Source organism: Brassica oleracea, chromosome C1 (assembly GCF_000695525.1).
Source record: "Brassica oleracea var. oleracea cultivar TO1000 chromosome C1, BOL, whole genome shotgun sequence".
NCBI lineage: Eukaryota > Viridiplantae > Streptophyta > Magnoliopsida > Brassicales > Brassicaceae > Brassica > Brassica oleracea.
In genome coordinates this window covers 38,401,209-38,419,124 of record NC_027748.1, presented here as the reverse complement: position 1 = coordinate 38,419,124, position 17,916 = coordinate 38,401,209, and the positions used below count along the sequence as shown (strand labels likewise).

Below are 17,916 nucleotides of genomic sequence, written 5' to 3'. Positions count from 1 at the left end.
TTGTTTAAGCCCACATCTTATTTATTACCGTTTCACGATCAAACAGACTTCTCGATTCCAAACCTCAAACCGGCAAGTCCGGAGTGGGACTCGGTGAGAGCCCAAGTACGAACAGCCCTAGAAGAGTACGGATGTTTCGAGGCCTTGTTCAACGGAGCTTCAGTGGAGCTACGGAAGGCGCTGTTCGAGGCCTCGGAGGAATTTTTTGATTTACCTCTTGAAACTAAACTGAGAACAAAGTCTGACAAACTCTACAAAGGATACGCTGGTCAGAATTCGACTCTACCTTTATACGAGGCTATTGGCTGTGACGGTGCAAATAATCCTCAAATTGTCGACGAATTAACCTACAAGCTTTGGCCTCAAGGCAAGATCACCTTCAGGTTCTCTATCTTAATTATGCCCTTGTTTTTATTATCAATCAATGTTATATATCATTTCTCGCTAGAAAGTATATATATATATAAATTATCAGGATTGAAAATGTCAAATTAAAATAATATTGGATTCTTTCTAATACTAAAGAAACAAGAAATAAAACAATCAAAAATATCAAAAATATCAAATAGTGTTTTATTGATTTTAAAAACATGAATACAATGTTTTAGAGTATAAATCCTAGTTTTAAATATCTACTTTTTGTATATATCCAATAGCTTTCTCTCTTAGTGTTTTAACCATGTTTATATCATTGGTGAGACTTATGTTATATTCACTATATCTGGAGATGTGAAAAAGAATCTGTTTATCTAGATATTTTCATTTTTTCTTTTTAACTTGGAAACAAGAGAAACGTCTGATCCAGAAGGCGGAAGTTGGAAACCTGGAAACAAGATATCGGCATCCTGCCATATCCCGGTGGAATTACTCCTAATTTAATTTATGCCCAACAGAAAAATATAAAACATAGATGAAATAAATAAACTCTAATACAAAAATAGGTGAAATAAATAATACTTCTGTAAATTTTGTATCTCTTTCTTTTTTTTTGGTATGATTTTATCTCTTTCTTGCAGCAAGAATGTTCAGTCATTCGCGGAAAATTTAATAGCATTAATTAGACGTGAAGGTGAGGACGATGATCATGGAGAGTTTCGGTCTCGAGAAATACGTCGAGGAGCACCTTAACTCAGCGAGGAAGCACTTTCGTGTCATCAAATATAGAGGACTTAACGAAAACGCAGAGGAGCAGCCAGGCCTCAACCCTCATACCGATAGCCATTTCCTTACAATACTTTGTCAAAATGACGTAGTAGATGGCGTGGAGATCAAGGCAATGTATAGAAAGGCCATGTAGGTGGAGTGTTTAGGTTGAAAGTTTCTTCTCTTACCACTCCACCTGAAAAAGGTAATCTTGTAATACCAAAATCTTACACTATTTTGTTAACTAAATCACATCACTGCGACTTACATCATTTTAAATTTCTCCATTATTATATAGTTATGTTGAGATATTACATTTTAACATCACTCATTTTTCAATCATCAGTTGAATCCTCTACTATTTTATTTTCGGTTTAACTATCAATAATAATAATAAACAAACAAAGACTTTTAATCAGACTCGATTCACAGAGAACGATCATGTTTCGAAACTAGATTTTCCATGATAGTAGTAATAAACTAGCAAGGATTGGACGGATAGCCCTCAACTTAGCCACAATCGGAGATGGATCGGAAAATGTTCAGGATTGGACTTGCTTCACCTAACAAGACTCGACCAAGTTTAGCATGAATTACTCGTTGAATAAGTCTCACCTAAATCATACGATTTCACCATGCACAATATACGATTAGGTTTTATGCTACAAATGTTGCTTGCTATACAAGAAATGAAGAAGGGATCACTTAGCTATCACGGCTTGGGGTAACATTAATGGATCTTGCACTTTGACGACGTGGGCTCCATCTACGGTGACTTAAGACTCACGGCGGTGCAGATCTACGACCGGTGGTGGTGAGGAACATGGCGGCTCTACCTCGAACGCTTCTCTCCCTCTCGGCTTAGGCTCTCCATCTCACGGATCCGATACGTAACAACAACGCAACGGACGTGACGGCAGGTAACGAGTCTGTGATACCATGGGCTGCTCCTCCAATGATGAACCATGGCTCCGGTGGTGGCTAGCGATGGTGGATGCGTCACGTCTTCTCGGTCATCAAACACACGAACACAAGAATAAAATAGAGGAGAAGAAGAGAGTGACACAAGTGATGAGCAAGAGAGATGGGAATGAACGTGAACAAGAGTGGAGAAGATGGAGATGGTGATCGTGAATAACAATGGGAGAAGAGGCGGCTCTGCTTACACTTTTTCTTTACGTTTTTTTTTTTGACTGAAACTTTTTCTTTAGGTTACGAGGAAGAGATTATATATATCGAAATAGACATATTACGGCTGCGTTTAATAAAGAAGAAGGAAGTGGTTATTAATTTAATTTGACCAAACCGGTTTAGATTAAGATTATAATTAGAAGAAAAACAAAATCAAACCGATTTGAAAAATCCGGGTCGTTACACATACGTTTCTTGGACAAATGATCATCAACTTGTTTTAAGAGAATCTATTTGTAATCTCTCAGCATTAGAGTTGTTTGTTAATTTTTCATCTACTCGTTTAATCTTTCGGTTACAATATTCAGATTCATTATGAAGCATTCTATCGTTACTTCTTGTATGATCTTTTAAAGTACTACCAACCGACAATCCATTTATTTTGTTGTAAGCCACGTGAATGTTCAAAACAAAACTAAAGCCAAGAACGCTCTTACATTAATCTCCACTGGACTATACTATGTATGTGTGAACTATGAACGTTCATCGATAGACTTCAATGTAAGAGATCTCTTTTTTCGTTAATTACGTTTTACTCTCTTTCAAAACTGTACAAAAAATAAGGAGAACAAATTTACTTAACACTCACAGGGAAAAATATTTATCCCTTCTCTCTGTATCACAACCAAGGGGATGTTTTGTGATGAAATATGAACACTTAGGAGTGTGTCGAGACTTTTAACGGTTAAAAATTCATATAAATGAAGTTTAATGTTTTGTCAAATTATTAACATATAGATTCCCACTATTTTGTTTACAAAATAAATTAAACAAAATTTCATATTTTTTATTTATTCAATTCCTCCATTTATTTTTTTCGTTTATCAAATAGTAACTCTTCTCTGGCTTTATGTTGAATGATATATAGGGTCAACGTTCATATATCAACTACATGAAAAAATGCATTATTGTGACTAAATGTCATGAGAATTGGAAAAATCGATTGAACTTTCTTACCTTTCAGGTACAGAGTAGTTCGTATGAGTTATAGAATTCGGAAGGTACATATCACAAAACAATCAAAGGTTACCCTTCAAGACTGATGAGAGACTACATCATCATCTCTCTGTATTAGCCTGTGACACCAACGCTATAGATTCACTATTATCTCCTGGAGTTTCGGTGGTTACTCGAGGAGAAGCTTCTTTCTTCAGCTTATGATTGTTATATGCCGCTACACCGGCAATAGCTGCATGTAAACACACAAAGCACAGTTATAAGAGACGCAAAGACTCGCTGGTATGGTGAGGAGTTTCTTGACTTACCAATGGCGTAACCAAAAAGATTGATGAGAGTGAGTTTTGTGTCTGCAAAGAGAAGAGCTGAGACCAAAACAACCACCCAGTCCTTGACAACGCCAGCAACTCGGATAGTGAGAGCACTCGTGTGAGAGATCACCAAGAAAACCGACAAGTTGAGAGCGAATGTACAGAGGGAGTTAAGTGTCAACACTAGGAAATGGAAGTTCCATGTGCCGTTTCCCTCCATCTTCGACTTCTCTAGAAAGATCCACGGTAGAAACAAGCAAACAGCACTACGTAGAGATAAAGAACACCTTTAGGCTTTGAATCATGATAAAGAAGTGAAGATGTGTTCTTCTTACCTGCAGGGGCTCACATAGTACATGAGAGAGATTGGGTTTAACTTAATGCCTTTCCTCTTGACAAGTATCTCCATGAAGATAAGCCGCAGTGCTTCTCCAACGACGCCACCCATTTGGTAAACTACACCGATCCAGTTGATATTCAGTTCCCCATATGAGGCAACTAAAACACCGAAACTTATGATAGACATAATCAAAAGCATCCTGCAGCTCATCATTTCAAGCCCAGCAGCTACCCCAAGAACAAACACAGCAACAGGCACTGCAAGTATATGATTCAAGAATGTATTGGTATCCAACAATCCAGCTCACTAAGATGTAAGTAGACAACATGAACTTACTTATAGCCTTCAACATCTGGGCAAAAGAAACTGATATGTAGAGATAGGCAGTGTTTCCCAACCAGAGGGTCATGGCAAACATGGCACCTATTGGAATAACTGATGTAACATATCTGAGTACATAAAGCAACAATGTTTATTACTAAACCAAAGATGAGTAGCTTGATGGGTATTTTCAACTACTACCAAAATCAAAATGCTTACAAAGTCTTTTTCTTCCTTACATTTCTAATGTCATTCCTTCCTCAACCTTGAAGATCTTCATTGAAAAAAAAAAGACCAAAAGTTAGAATCTTTACATTCTAACTTATGATGAAATAAAAAAAGGAAGATGATTGCAAGATTGGAAAGTACCTTAAGGACTTTGGTGAGAAGAAAGCACAAGACAGAGGAGAAGATCATATGGAGTAAAGTCAATCCAAGCGGATAAGGAAAGTTTATTTCTTTAGATGACAATACCCACTGCACAGTCACAGAGACACAAAACCGTTAGTGATCTATTTCAACTAGAAATAAAACTTATCTAAATCTTATATATATATCTTTTTTGTTCACTAATCTTATACATACATATCTAAAATCAACAAATCCTTCTCAAAATATGATTTAATATAATTTTTCTTTGGTTTGAGCTTCCTAGACTTCACAGTGGCGCAATAGCAATACACATTGCTTCCTAAACGATCTCCAATACACATTGCTTCCACACACGCAGCTTAATCTAGCGGATCAGATCACGATTCTAAATAGCATAAGAACTATATACGATGATGAGAACACAGATCCAGGTTTTGAGATTGAAGTTAAAACTGTTAAAACCTTATTGAAGAAGATTTGACCACTAGAGAGAGCGATGTAGAGAAGAATGTAAGCATATGTCGCGAATTCGTCTCTCACTACGCCTTTGCTCCGATCCGCCGCCATTGAATTCGATCGACTGTGATGATCGCTGATTACCACTTTGCTTCGTCTCCTCTCCTTCATTCACTAAAGCTTTTCAATTTTCCATTTTCGCAAACAACAACGAGAGCTGCGGGGAAAAACGGCGAGCAAAGGAACTTCATTAAGTGGGTCCCGCTTTGATCAGTCGTTTTATGGGCTTTTAGTCACATAAAAGCCCATTACGTTTGGACTTTTAAGTTTCTTTTAAAACATATTAAGGCCCATGATTGTTCTTCCTCGCACGCTTTTACATTTTGTTTTCTCTCAGTTTTCATCAATGATTCATCTACTCTTGGATTTATCTTCTTTCAAGAAAAGAAATAAATGATTGGTTTATGGAAATAATAACTTTTTCCTCGAGAATGTGAACGATAATACGAATGAAAAAGCTAAGGATCACACGAGTTGCTATTGTGGATTAGAAACACAACCCATCTCATCTTTGTCCGTATCTCCTCAACCATTCTTCACCTCCAACTTCTCATCCATATTAAAAAAAGATGTTTACAAACTAATACATGACAAATATATAACATTTAAATAACGATAAAATAATTGGATATATAGTTTAAGCTCTTGTTACAGTCACCCTTCATCTCTTCCGAGACCTCTCCATTCCCATTCCCATTCCCATCAAGGTGTGTGAGCTTCTGTGTTTAAGACCAGACAGAGAGTTAGAATCTGTAGCTATGACTATGTCTGAATTTTACAAAAGGTGACTAACTCAAGTCTTTTACTCTTTTTGACAGAAAATGGAGATCACAAACGTTACCGAATATGATGCAATCGCAAAGGAGAAGTTGCCTAAGATGGTATATGACTACTATGCGTCTGGTGCAGAGGATCAGTGGACTCTTCAAGAGAACAGAAACGCTTTCGCTAGGATCCTGTAAGCTTTCTTTTCTTTAAGATAATATTTTACTTTTTTGTTACTGGTTTCACAAGAGATGTGATTTGATATATAAGATACCTTGTGGAATGTTTTTGACAGCTTCCGGCCTAGGATTCTGATTGATGTGAGCAAGATTGATATGACAACAACCGTCTTGGGTTTCAAGATCTCCATGCCAATCATGGTTGCTCCTACTGCCATGCAGAAGATGGCTCATCCTGAAGGTAACAAGACATCTGATTTGTCCTAAAACATTTGTAGAAACCGAGTTTTTGTAGAGACAAAAACTATAAGGATGTACTAATGGAAAAAATTAATACAGGGGAATATGCTACGGCTAGAGCTGCGTCTGCTGCTGGAACCATCATGGTATATTATTATATTTGTCACAAAATGTTTTTCATCCAAAACAAGACTTTGAATCTTTTATTCCATGGTTTTGTAGACACTTTCTTCATGGGCTACTTCCAGCGTTGAAGAAGTTGCTTCCACAGGGCCAGGGATCCGATTCTTCCAGCTCTATGTAAGTCATCTAGGCAGCTTGTTGCACACAACCTGACAAAACCTGGTCACATGTGATGATTCACACGTTATGATATTGTTCTGAGTAGGTATACAAGAACAGGAAAGTGGTTGAGCAGCTCGTGAGAAGAGCCGAGAAGGCAGGGTTTAAAGCCATTGCTCTCACTGTAGACACCCCAAGGCTAGGTCGCAGAGAGTCTGATATCAAGAACAGGTAAAGCCACTCCAACTGAGATGTGATAAGAGTTAACTTGATTCAAACATGCAAACAGGTAGCTAAAAACTGTAGAGTCACAATGTGTGTTTTTTCTACTACAGATTTACTTTGCCTCCAAACTTGACATTGAAGAACTTTGAAGGTCTTGACCTCGGAAAGATGGACGAGGTAAGCATCCATCAGATACTATCTAGCATTATAGTCTGAAGACGAGAAATGATCCACTATTGTTTCCTGATATTTTACTTGAACTTGTTGTGTTGTAACCTGCAGGCCAATGACTCTGGCTTGGCTTCATATGTTGCTGGTCAAATTGACCGTACCTTGAGTTGGAAGGTAAGAGAATCCAAACAAATCTTAAGATAACATAGCAAAACAGAGTATTTGAAAAAAAAAGAAGTCAATTCAGACCTCACTAACTTTCATGTACACAAACAGGATGTCCAGTGGCTCCAGACAATCACTAGCATGCCGATTCTTGTCAAGGGTGTTCTTACAGGAGAGGATGGTTAGTTACCATCTGACAAACCAATGTTTTCATTACTTTAGTAAGAAAAAACCTAACCAGGTCAACGATTCTTATCCTATTGCAGCAAGGATAGCGATACAAGCTGGAGCAGCAGGGATCATTGTGTCAAACCATGGAGCACGCCAGCTTGACTATGTCCCAGCCACTATCTCAGCCCTTGAAGAGGTATAAATGCCAAATGGTGGACTCATATAAGTGCTTTTAGTCAGCAATTTCAGAATCGCTCTCCTCTTTTCAGGTTGTCAAAGCGACACAAGGACGAGTTCCTGTCTTCTTAGATGGTGGTGTTCGACGTGGAACTGATGTCTTCAAGGCACTTGCACTTGGAGCTTCCGGGATATTCGTAAGCATCATATTATATTTCAATTCACCAGAAAAAGTGCTAGAAACCATTGACTGTTATAACACTGTTTGTTTAATTGCTCTCTGAATCTCAGATTGGTAGACCCGTGGTGTTCTCACTTGCCGCTGAAGGAGAAGCTGGAGTCAGAAAAGTGCTTCAAATGTTACGCGATGAGTTCGAGCTAACCATGGCGTTAAGTGGGTGCAGGTCTCTCAGTGAGATCACTCGCAACCACATTATCACCGAGTGGGAAACTCCACGCCATTTGCCCAAGTTATAGAGAGGCAAACAAACAAGAACCAACATACCAGAGAACAGCAACAACACAGAGCTATGCAAATGGATTATAAACCTATTGATATTCTTGTGATTGATCACTTTGGCTATTTATTTCAAAAGACTTGTCTCTCCTTGTATCCAAAATACAAAACAATGACTAGAGATTCCCTGTAATGCTATTTGCCTACTTCTACCTTCAGTCCCATTCTTCTTCCTTATACAATAGACACCACTAGCATTCGGTTCACAAATCACAGTATAACCATCATCAAAAGTCAAACACAATAGTAAAGACTAAAGAGAGCCAGAGAGGTTAATGGGCTCTACCTACCATAGAAATGTCCAAGCAAGATTGGGCTTGAACGTTACCATTAGGTTTATTGCTTCCACTTTCATCATCTCTTGGATTTATATGTCCTTCAAAAAAAGAAAAGAAAAACAATTGGCTGATGAATTACTATTTACTTATTTAAGAACGATAATATGAAAGAAAAACTAAGGAACACACGAGTTGCTTGTGAATTAGACACACACTATCCCGTCTCATCTTTGTCCGTATCTCCTGATCCATTCTTCACCTTTAGAACCTCATCCATTGCCAACAATTTTTCAACTGTCACAACACACAAAATACTTTAACTCTAAACCAGATATATAAACTTTAAGATACATATAAAAAAAAAAATTATATAAGGTTTCTTTGCCACTCACAACACCTTCATCTCTCTCTCCCGTGAGGCTCAGTTTGGAAAAATGGAGATTACTAACGTTACCGAGTATGAAGCGATTGCAAAGGAGAAGTTGCCTAAGATGGTATATGACTACTATGCCTCTGGTGCAGAGGACCAGTGGACTCTTCAAGAGAACCGAAACGCTTTCGCTAGGATCCTGTGAGTTTTTTTTTACGGCCTAGATATAAGACAACACTTTTTGTTATTGGTTTTGCAAGAGATGTGAATCTGATATACATACCCTGGGATGTGTAAACAGCTTCCGGCCTCGGATTCTGATTGATGTGAGCAAGATTGATATGACAACAACCATCTTGGGTTTCAAGATCTCCATGCCGATCATGGTTGCTCCTACTGCCATGCAAAAGATGGCTCACCCGGAAGGTAACGATGTCTGCTTTCTCTTGAAACATTCTGTACAAAGAAGTTACGTAGAGAGTAGAAACTAGTTTTTAGTATCGTTAGAAACAAAGACTAAGGCTTAGCTCTAACGACTGTTACTGGGAAATAATACAGGGGAATATGCTACGGCTAGAGCTGCATCTGCTGCTGGAACCATCATGGTATGTTATTACATCACTACGAAGGGTACTTAAAACCTCTTTCATCTTAAAATCTATAAATACCCATGTCTCTGGTTTGGTTTGTTCCATGATGCTTCAGACACTGTCGTCATGGGCTACTTCCAGTGTTGAAGAGGTTGCTTCCACAGGACCAGGGATTCGTTTCTTCCAACTCTATGTAAGCAATCTTACTCGCTTGTCGATAAATCTGGTCGCACTTGATGATTTACACGCTATGTTTGTTCTGAGTTAGGTATACAAGAACAGGAAAGTGGTTGAGCAGCTCGTGAGAAGAGCCGAGAGGGCGGGGTTCAAAGCCATTGCTCTCACTGTAGACACCCCAAGGCTAGGCCGAAGAGAGTCTGATATCAAGAACAGGTAAAGCCAAATCAGTTCAAAAGTGACAAGAGCTGACTGTAAATTAATATACGAATACATTGCCAGAACGTATAAATAAATTGCTCTGCCTTCTCCTGCTACAGATTCACTTTGCCTCCAAACCTGACATTGAAGAACTTTGAAGGTCTCGACCTCGGAAAGATGGACGAGGTAAGCATCCATCAGATACTATCTAGCATTATAGTCTGAATATGATTCTCAAAAGGTTTCCTGAGCTTCTTTTGTTTCCACCTGCAGGCCAATGACTCTGGTTTGGCCTCATACGTTGCTGGCCAAATTGACCGTACCTTAAGCTGGAAGGTGCGAGAGTACAATAGTTTAAAATACAGACACCAAACAGAAACTTGATCTAGGACAGCTTTAACTTTTCATTTACACAAACAGGATGTCCAGTGGCTCCAGACAATCACTAGCATGCCGATTCTTGTCAAGGGTGTTATTACAGGAGAGGATGGTTAGTTACCATCCGACAAACAAATTTTTATCACTTTAGTTTCACACTAAAACCTAACCAGTTCAACTATACTTATCCTCTTGCAGCAAGGATAGCGATTCAAGCTGGTGCAGCAGGGATCATTGTGTCTAACCATGGAGCTCGCCAGCTTGACTATGTTCCCGCAACAATCTCAGCCCTTGAAGAGGTATAAATGCCAAATGGTGTTCTCATACAAGTGTTTTCCGTCAGCAACCTCAGCATTGTTCTCCTCTGTTCAGGTTGTCAAAGCGACACAAGGACGAATCCCTGTCTTCTTGGACGGTGGTGTTCGACGTGGCACTGATGTCTTCAAGGCACTTGCACTTGGAGCCTCGGGGATCTTTGTAAGCATCATATTTCCAAATTACCAGAAAGCTACTTGAAACCATTAACAGTAAATAAAGCGTTTGTACGCACTCTCAATATCAGATTGGAAGACCAGTGGTGTTCTCACTTGCTGCGGAAGGAGAGGCTGGAGTCAGAAAGGTGCTTCAAATGCTACGTGATGAGTTCGAGCTGACCATGGCACTAAGTGGGTGCAGGTCTCTCAAGGAAATCACCCGTAACCACATCACCACCGAATGGGACACTCCCCGCCCTTCAGCAAGGTTATAGAGAGACCAAAACCATCCAGAGAAAGAGCAACAATACAGAACTTTGGTTTCTTCCATTCTTCTGATTGGTCACTTGGCTTTCTACTTTGCCATCTATCTCAAAACTTGTTTCTCCCTATATTGAATCATATACAATGCCTTAAAGATTCTGTAAAATGCTACTTGGCTTCCTCTACCTACAGTCCATTCCTCTAATCAACAGATACGAAACGAAAACAAATACACTACTGAAACCATTAAACTAGCTATCATCACCTCCTATGGCTTAGAATTCAACCGAAACTCATGAATTTATATCAGTTTCTTGTGATTCCAAAAATATCTAAATGAACAAGGACATGTCAAGTGTATATAGTAATGGCATCTAATTGCTTACATTGAAGAATTAAACAGAGTGACATTCACAAGAGGAAAGCTAGGCACAGCATTGCTGTGTACAAAGCACATACGTTCTACAGAAACATGCACGACTTTGATTATTTTCAATCTAAAACGGCCATATGTCAGATCCACCGGGCTTCTCGACCAGAATCCGATTGTACTCCGGCCTTGCCGTCTGCACAAAACTCAGATCAAAATCAGAAAAATGCGATACATATTCAAAATTTACCTACGATCGTTAAGTGAATCTACCAGATCTTTGAAGATGAGGTAGGCTATAATGAAGAACATCACAAACAGGATCTCAAACTCAGCTAATCGGAACAGAGAAAACACTGAGTCAACGAACCGAGTCAGATAGGAGTCGTCCCTCCTCATACCGATCCGATTAGTTCCAGCACGCCGGCCGATCATCCTCTCCCGTCGGCTTTGATCACGGACCACACCGTCGCTCCTCGTTTGTTAGCCGTCGAGGAAGAAAACGAAGAAGGTGCTCCTGGGCCAGAGAAGTTCTAATGGGCCTTGTATCACTAAAAGCCTTCTACAACTTATTACAGAGCCCCCCCAATAATAGATGGTCTAAGAAACGACAAGTTGTTCACCAAGCTATAGCAAAAACAGCAGGTTTGTTTACAACGCTAACGTCGTCGTATTGTTAGAAAGAAGGGATGAGATAGTAGCATGTTCTCTGTTGGTTGCGTTACTTGTCACATGCAACGATCTTGAATTTTAAGAAGTTTTAAACATCTTACTACTATAAATCTTGACAAAAGAGATTTATATAATTTAAGGATACAAAACTTATGTATACAGTATAGTACATTTTAAATTTTACAGACCAAAACTAATTACGTCTAGAACAGGTCATGATCACTTGGCAGTACATACTGAGTTTTGGCAGCCTTATTGAATTGAGTAGCAGACAACTGTTTTGATCACTGATCAAAAGTTGTAGACTAGTCCCATTGTGGCGGCTGATTGATTTTGGCGGCCTTTTCTCTTCTCTCTTTGTTCTCTTGACCTTATCAGGTTTTTCAGTTTCAAACTCGGAAGTAAGTCATGACAAGTGTCGTTTTCATGTCATTAAAGAGATGTGGAGAGAATGTTGAAGAGAGAAGATATGTTCTTCTTCTTCTTAATAAGTTAGTGCCCTATGAGACTGGGTTTGTGGTTAACGTTGACGGTCACGTGGTTATGTCCTTCTCGGCCCTCGAATCCTCTAATACGTCCAGAGGCTCTTGCGCGTGGCTGATTGTGACATTTTATCTCTTTCGGGAATATGACGATTGTGATTGAAAGCTATTTGATTTAAGTACGTTAACTCCAAAATTATATAGAAAGAGAATTGGTCTGGTTTATCCATTTTGTGGCTTTCAAGTTTCAATCATGTGCTAAGTTTTCAATTTCATATCATCTTAAGCGGTCCATGGTGGCTTGCTTCCAGACATGTTTTTCTCGCGATAATGCAAGATATGGAAACTTGTTATAACAATATCTAATTGTAATAGCATCGTCCTATATGAAACTTCGTGGATAACGTTTTGAAACAGCATATATACTTTTACCCCCAAAAAAATAGCATAGATATATATATATATATATATATCTCCTCTGATTTCCAAGTTTAAATCACACTCATATACTATTATATATATATAGCTTGGTAGCTGGTGTAGATCTTGGGCCGAAACCTTGACTAATATGTGAATCATGTAGAAAGTTAGATATTCTTGTCACTTGAGACATCTATTGTGGCAAGAAGAAGGACAAACTAGAGACGAACTAATAGTCAAGGTTTAGTTGGGATTTGATTTAGATACTTTCACGTTATAAAAAGAAAAAAAAATGTTTATTCTGATATTGATCGAAATATTATAACAACAACTAATAAAAAGGATAATAGGTAACATCTTAATCAGCGTATGTGTGATATTCACGTGAACATTGAAAGAGTATGATGTTAAGAGTGAGATGTTTTTTTTTTGAAAAAGGGCATTTAAGAGTGAGATGTTGATATAATATAATGCATAAAACAATTTTTAAAATGTGTATTATAGTGTATAGTAATATTATTAAATAACATCATAAATATGTTTTAAAAAAAAACATGATTGGCCTATCCTAACGCTGAAAGGTCGACCTCCGCACAACACAAAATCCCTCAGCTGTTTAATGCTGTTGGTTTCTTTCTAGGGAGCGTTACACTGTATTTCCGCATAAATAAATGTTTATATTCAGCATCAAATACGTATTCAAATGTATCGCTTAATTAATTTATAAAGAAAGGTTGATGATATCCAAGAAAAATTCGTATCTATATTATTGGATCTTACATGACACTAATATATGGTAGTTACTAGTTAGTTAGGATAGTGTGTATATAAACTATAAAGTATATGCTAAAGTTTAGGAAGTATAGTGATGTGGCGTGCATTATTGGCGTTTATCTTTTATAGAATATATGAGGCACGAATATAGTGGTATACATCATCTTGTTCGTCACTCTACCCAATTTTCACATTAAGAAAAAAAAAACAATTAATTTGGATTTCTTTTATTTTCTGTTTGCTGCAATAATTAATTTATCGCTTTTATCCACAGTAAAGATCTTCCATAAAAGATAAACGCCCTACATGATTGTACGAACACGCGCGTGCCCCATGTAAGATCAAGCGAGGGAGAATTCGTGGGATATCTATAAGAGGTAACAAAATGTATAATATAGCCATGCTGTAGTACGGATCCATCGAAGTGACAGATTTTGTCAAAAATTGACGAAAATCACCCTGCAAGCGCGTACGCGTGTGGAAACCGACGGAATGTAATATTCATGTGCTTAATTGCATTGTACTAAACATACGGGTAGAATAATCTCACATTTACGTCCTAACACCAAACTTAATTATTTAAAATATTATAATTTCTCGTCCGGTTTGAAACTAAACTCTAAATTGCAAGTATTCGAAGCATCAGTAACAAGTGCAGGGGAGTTATGAATAACAGGGTGGTAGCCACCAAAACAGATATTCTCCATATTTGGCTTGTGAATAAATGCCAAATAGACTATAATATCGTCAATGTAGTATGAGCATATTAACACACTGTAATTTTGTTTAGGTTCCACTCTCCTACGCGAAAGTGAATAAGTTCCCATGCATTGAGTGTCTGGTATGAGAGTTATTGAGCCATATCAAATAGGAAACCTGTAGAAAATATGAAGTTTTAAAGACAAGAGAATAAACAAAAGCTTAGGTGTTGCATTACAAAGAAGTGCATAAGGTTGGGTTCAAAAAAAAAGCATACCAAACCTAAGTTACATGTGCAGAGAAACTAGAAATATGGTGGCCGTAGGAGGGACCACAACATATATGTGGGCATTTATGTTGGTGGAATACACGGGAAGGAGACCATACTATATTCAATGTAGTATGGATAGATCATTAAAAACCAGCACAGCTCATACAACTTCTTGGTCATCCACCGCAAATTGGAGTAATTGTTTATTCTTTTTTCATGTTGGTTTATACCCTGTCTGAAACAAGTGTTCTGGCAAACCGAACTCCTCCATCCTGTCAATGGAAAGAAAGTGGATATAAGGGCAATTATATTAACGAACCCACGTCAGACACAAAGTAAGATAATGAAACTATAGAACTAGTCCAATTGGCAAGCGCCCAAATTTTTTTTAGCTTACATGATGCTATACTACATAAACATAAGTATAGTCAGTGTGGGAAATCTAGCGAAGATTAGGTTATACAATATAGTCACATTATTTACAATACAAAATACAAATATGCAACACGGTATACAAATATGCACGATAATATATTTGATTTACACAGCAAAAGGACACATCGTATTCAATAGCAGACATGAATTGGACAAATCAAAGGGGATACATATGCAGCAAAAAAATCGCCTATACTACATTACTTTATCGAATAGTCTATTAAAGTCCATGTATGTAACTGTGAAACAGTTTAGAAAGTATCTTCCTACTCAGCGGACGATCACCCCTTTCGTACAGATCTGCAATATATTGCAGAGTGTAGTGTCAATTTCAAAACCTCACCAGGTTTTCTCAGAAAGTAATTTTAGAGTGGTATAATGCTACGAAATTGAACTTGCTTCCGTTGATGCTTTTGCGTTTCCCTCTGAAATTTGGCCGTCTACGCCACTTACCACCGGCTTCTGTACCCAAAATCGACCGGATTTTTAACTATTGCGCCAAAGGTTAACGCTCTCCAAATATTTCTTTTTTGTTGCTTTGTTTGGTTTAGAACATGAGTGGTAATTGTTCAGATTACTGGAGTAAGGAAAATGAAAAAAGCGGTGGGCTCGAGGGTTTTTCACGCACAATATGGGGCATGATTGTCATTATACATAAATAAAGAGCCTATATCATAGCCTAACATATGCTATGGTTAGAATCTTTGTTTCGATTTTTGCTATTGTTATGCGTTCAAATTTCCCATCAAGTAACTCTCTGTTTTTATTTTGTTTTGTTGATATGCCATAATTTACTGTAGGGAGTATTTATTATTTATTACTCTGGTTTATGAGAAAGGGAGCAGTAATGAAAATTAAATTACTCCATTACTTAAAATTACCCCCTCTGTTCCTGAAAGTATGATGTTTTACATAATTTTTATTTTGTTCCAATATATAAGATGTTTTCATTTTTTTAGGTAACTTTTACTTTATTAAAAACTGTGTACCCAATCATATATTAATAGTCTATTTTGTAATTGATTAAATACCATTAATTTATAGTTTTAATGATACTTTATAGACAAAAAGTAGTTTTCTTAATATGTGTGTTTCTACCTAAACATCTTATATTTAGGAACAGAGGGAGTATTAAATTTATTACTTTGGTCAACGAGAAATGGAACGGTAATGAATAGATAACCCTGTTTTGTATGTTGCCATACACTCGTTCGACTTTCGAATTTGAGGAGTCCAAATAGGCTTGGGCATAAAATCCATAACCCGAAATCCGAACCGAACCCGAACCGAAAAATCCGATCCGTACCCGGTCCGAACTATAAAAAATATCCGAATGGATCTTGTAAGGTGGTACAAAACATATCCGAACCCGAAGTGTTATTAACCAAACCCGAACGGGTAACCCGAAAAACCAAAAAAACCGAAAAATCCGAAAAAATATCCGAAGATACCGATCCGAATATCCAAAATAATATACAATAGAATTATATGAAATATGAATACATACTTCAAATATTCAATTTCATATTTATTTTGATATGGTATCTAAGAATAAGTATCTAAAATTTAAATAACTACCTTAAATACTTAATTATATATAAATAAGTATATATTTCTTATGTTTTGCTTTTAAATTTTAGATTTTATTTCGGGTACATCCAAACCGATTCGATATAACCCGAATCCAAATGATATATGATTACTTTATGAGTTCTATCATGTGATACAAAACCGATCCAAACTCGATGTGTCATATCCGAACTTGGCCCGTACTTACAAATTTACTAGAATTGGACCTAGGAGGTGTTATAAAAGAGAACCGAAATCCAAAAAATCTGACCCGAATGCCAACGGGTACCCGAATGCACAAGCCTAAGTCCAAATTTAGAAAATGACTAAGTCTTAGGGCCTGACTGGTGTAACCGCAGCGGCTGCGGATGTGGTTACAGAAGTTTGCAGAAATGGGTAGTTGCGGTTTTAAGCGTTTTTTAGAGATTTGTACGACTGGTACATCAGTTAGAAATTAGTGCGTTTGCGAGACTATTATGATTGGTAAACTACCAAATGCAACAGCTGTTAAATAATAAATTAACAATATTTACATTTTATATAGTTATAAAAATATTAAAAATCATAATACTATAATAAATATAATAAATATATTTATAAAATTATACTATTAAATTTTAAAATTATAGAAAATATTTTTGTTTTACAGTTTTATAATATAAATTAAAATATAATATGTATACATTTTACAATTTCTATTATTTCAATTTACTCTCCCGCAACCGTTCGCAACCGCAAACGTAGTTGGAACCAACTTTTGATTTTAAGAGGTTCAGAGCGGTTTGAAGTGATTTGTATTGTTTTTTGTGATTGTTTCAAAACGTCAACGACCTGTTGTTGCGAGTAGTTTCAGGGAAACAAGTCATGCCCTTGCTAAATTGTTTGAGATAGTAGTGACAAGAATATTTACATGAATCAGTAGTTTCGATAGAGATCATAAGGCGACACAGCCTGTTTGTTTCCAAGAAAATCGGCATATTTAGCTAGGGTGACAATTAATTATAATATATACAGAGCTCTAACCATTTATATACATGTATGCATTTATATGCACTTTAGTTTAATTTACACGGGGTTTTAAATTCTTTATAAATGTAAACACACACATATATGTGAAAATTGTGTATATATTTTGAGTGAACATCTAATTGTCTTGACTTTTCGATACATGGTTTGAATGTTTCCAGACCGTTTATTTCACAGTTTTAAGAACAACTTTCATTTAGATCCACAGTAACAAATGTAAGAGTTCTTTTTTTTTTTTTTTTTTTTGAAAAGGCTTTCCAACAAATGTAAGAGTTCAATAAACAATAGCTAGCTAAAATGCTGTATGCACTTTGATATTAAAATTCGAATAGCTGAAGCACCAGGGTCCTCTGGAGCATTTCTTGTCAGTCTTTAGTATATTATTATATTTTATCATTGGACAGATCAATTCACTTTAGCATTT

At 37.1% G+C, this 17,916-nt stretch overlaps 4 protein-coding genes across 8 annotated transcripts in view; 2 read left to right on the top strand and 2 right to left on the bottom strand.

The window, feature by feature from the left end:
* LOC106339579 (probable 2-oxoglutarate-dependent dioxygenase AOP1) overlaps positions 1-1,297 on the top strand; it is a 10,603-nt gene extending 9,306 nt beyond the window's left edge. Inside the window, exons 2-3 of the mRNA XM_013778418.1 lie at positions 10-367; positions 1,062-1,297. Coding sequence (XP_013633872.1) covers positions 10-367; positions 1,062-1,297 — 594 coding nt within the window. The remainder of the gene's footprint in view (positions 1-9; positions 368-1,061) is intronic.
* A 1,965-nt stretch (positions 1,298-3,262) lies between these two features.
* On the bottom strand, positions 3,263-5,262 carry LOC106326962 (probable sugar phosphate/phosphate translocator At3g14410). Its single transcript, XM_013764943.1, has 7 exons — positions 5,098-5,262; positions 4,633-4,740; positions 4,503-4,537; positions 4,279-4,391; positions 3,938-4,199; positions 3,600-3,868; positions 3,263-3,523 (listed from the first exon to the last, which is right to left on the bottom strand). The coding sequence occupies exons 1-7, from the start codon at positions 5,260-5,262 to the stop codon at positions 3,393-3,395; spliced, it is 1,083 nt and encodes a 360-aa protein (XP_013620397.1). The 3' UTR covers positions 3,263-3,392.
* Positions 5,263-5,752: 490 nt separating this feature from the next.
* On the top strand, positions 5,753-10,976 carry LOC106317108 (peroxisomal (S)-2-hydroxy-acid oxidase GLO1). 5 transcript variants are annotated; one of them, XM_013754981.1, is made up of 12 exons: positions 5,753-5,858; positions 5,970-6,109; positions 6,212-6,336; positions 6,435-6,481; positions 6,558-6,635; positions 6,724-6,848; positions 6,953-7,019; positions 7,125-7,187; positions 7,290-7,359; positions 7,445-7,545; positions 7,619-7,723; positions 7,818-8,205. In XM_013754981.1, exons 2-12 carry the CDS (start codon positions 5,973-5,975, stop codon positions 8,001-8,003), a joined length of 1,104 nt encoding a protein of 367 aa, XP_013610435.1. In that variant the 5' UTR covers positions 5,753-5,858; positions 5,970-5,972; the 3' UTR covers positions 8,004-8,205. The 5 variants fall into 5 exon arrangements, with proteins under 5 accessions (XP_013610435.1, XP_013610428.1, XP_013610420.1 ...); XM_013754974.1 differs by lacking the exons at positions 6,212-6,336; positions 6,435-6,481; positions 6,558-6,635; ... (5 more) ...; positions 7,619-7,723; positions 7,818-8,205 and adding exons at positions 8,993-9,117; positions 9,250-9,296; positions 9,397-9,474; ... (5 more) ...; positions 10,410-10,514; positions 10,600-10,976 and having other exon boundaries at positions 5,755-5,858; XM_013754966.1 differs by lacking the exons at positions 5,970-6,109; positions 6,212-6,336; positions 6,435-6,481; ... (6 more) ...; positions 7,619-7,723; positions 7,818-8,205 and adding exons at positions 8,753-8,892; positions 8,993-9,117; positions 9,250-9,296; ... (6 more) ...; positions 10,410-10,514; positions 10,600-10,976 and having other exon boundaries at positions 5,821-5,858.
* Positions 10,977-11,055: 79 nt separating this feature from the next.
* On the bottom strand, positions 11,056-11,703 carry LOC106317142. The gene is made up of 2 exons (XM_013755003.1): positions 11,418-11,703; positions 11,056-11,340 (listed from the first exon to the last, which is right to left on the bottom strand). Exons 1-2 carry the CDS (start codon positions 11,577-11,579, stop codon positions 11,272-11,274), a joined length of 231 nt encoding a protein of 76 aa, XP_013610457.1. The 5' UTR covers positions 11,580-11,703; the 3' UTR covers positions 11,056-11,271.
* Positions 11,704-17,916: the final 6,213 nt, after the last annotated feature.

Bases quoted from the DNA above. Each gene is read 5' to 3' on its own strand.
- LOC106326962 (XM_013764943.1), bottom strand. From the start codon at position 5,262: ATGAAGGAGAGGAGACGAAGCAAAGTGGTAATCAGCGATCATCACAGT. The intron at 4,538-4,632 runs GTACTTTCCAAT...TTTTCAATGAAG, and splicing joins TTCTCACCAAAGTCCTTAAG to ATCTTCAAGGTTGAGGAAGG. The intron at 4,200-4,278 runs GTAAGTTCATGT...ATATACTTGCAG, and splicing joins CCAGATGTTGAAGGCTATAA to TGCCTGTTGCTGTGTTTGTT.
- LOC106317108 (XM_013754974.1), top strand. From the start codon at position 5,973: ATGGAGATCACAAACGTTACCGAATATGATGCAATCGCAAAGGAGAAG. The intron at 9,996-10,079 runs GTGCGAGAGTAC...TTACACAAACAG, and splicing joins ACCGTACCTTAAGCTGGAAG to GATGTCCAGTGGCTCCAGAC. The intron at 10,150-10,235 runs GTTAGTTACCAT...ATCCTCTTGCAG, and splicing joins TGTTATTACAGGAGAGGATG to CAAGGATAGCGATTCAAGCT.
- LOC106317142 (XM_013755003.1), bottom strand. From the start codon at position 11,579: ATGATCGGCCGGCGTGCTGGAACTAATCGGATCGGTATGAGGAGGGAC. The intron at 11,341-11,417 runs GTAGATTCACTT...AGTTTTGTGCAG, and splicing joins ACCTCATCTTCAAAGATCTG to ACGGCAAGGCCGGAGTACAA.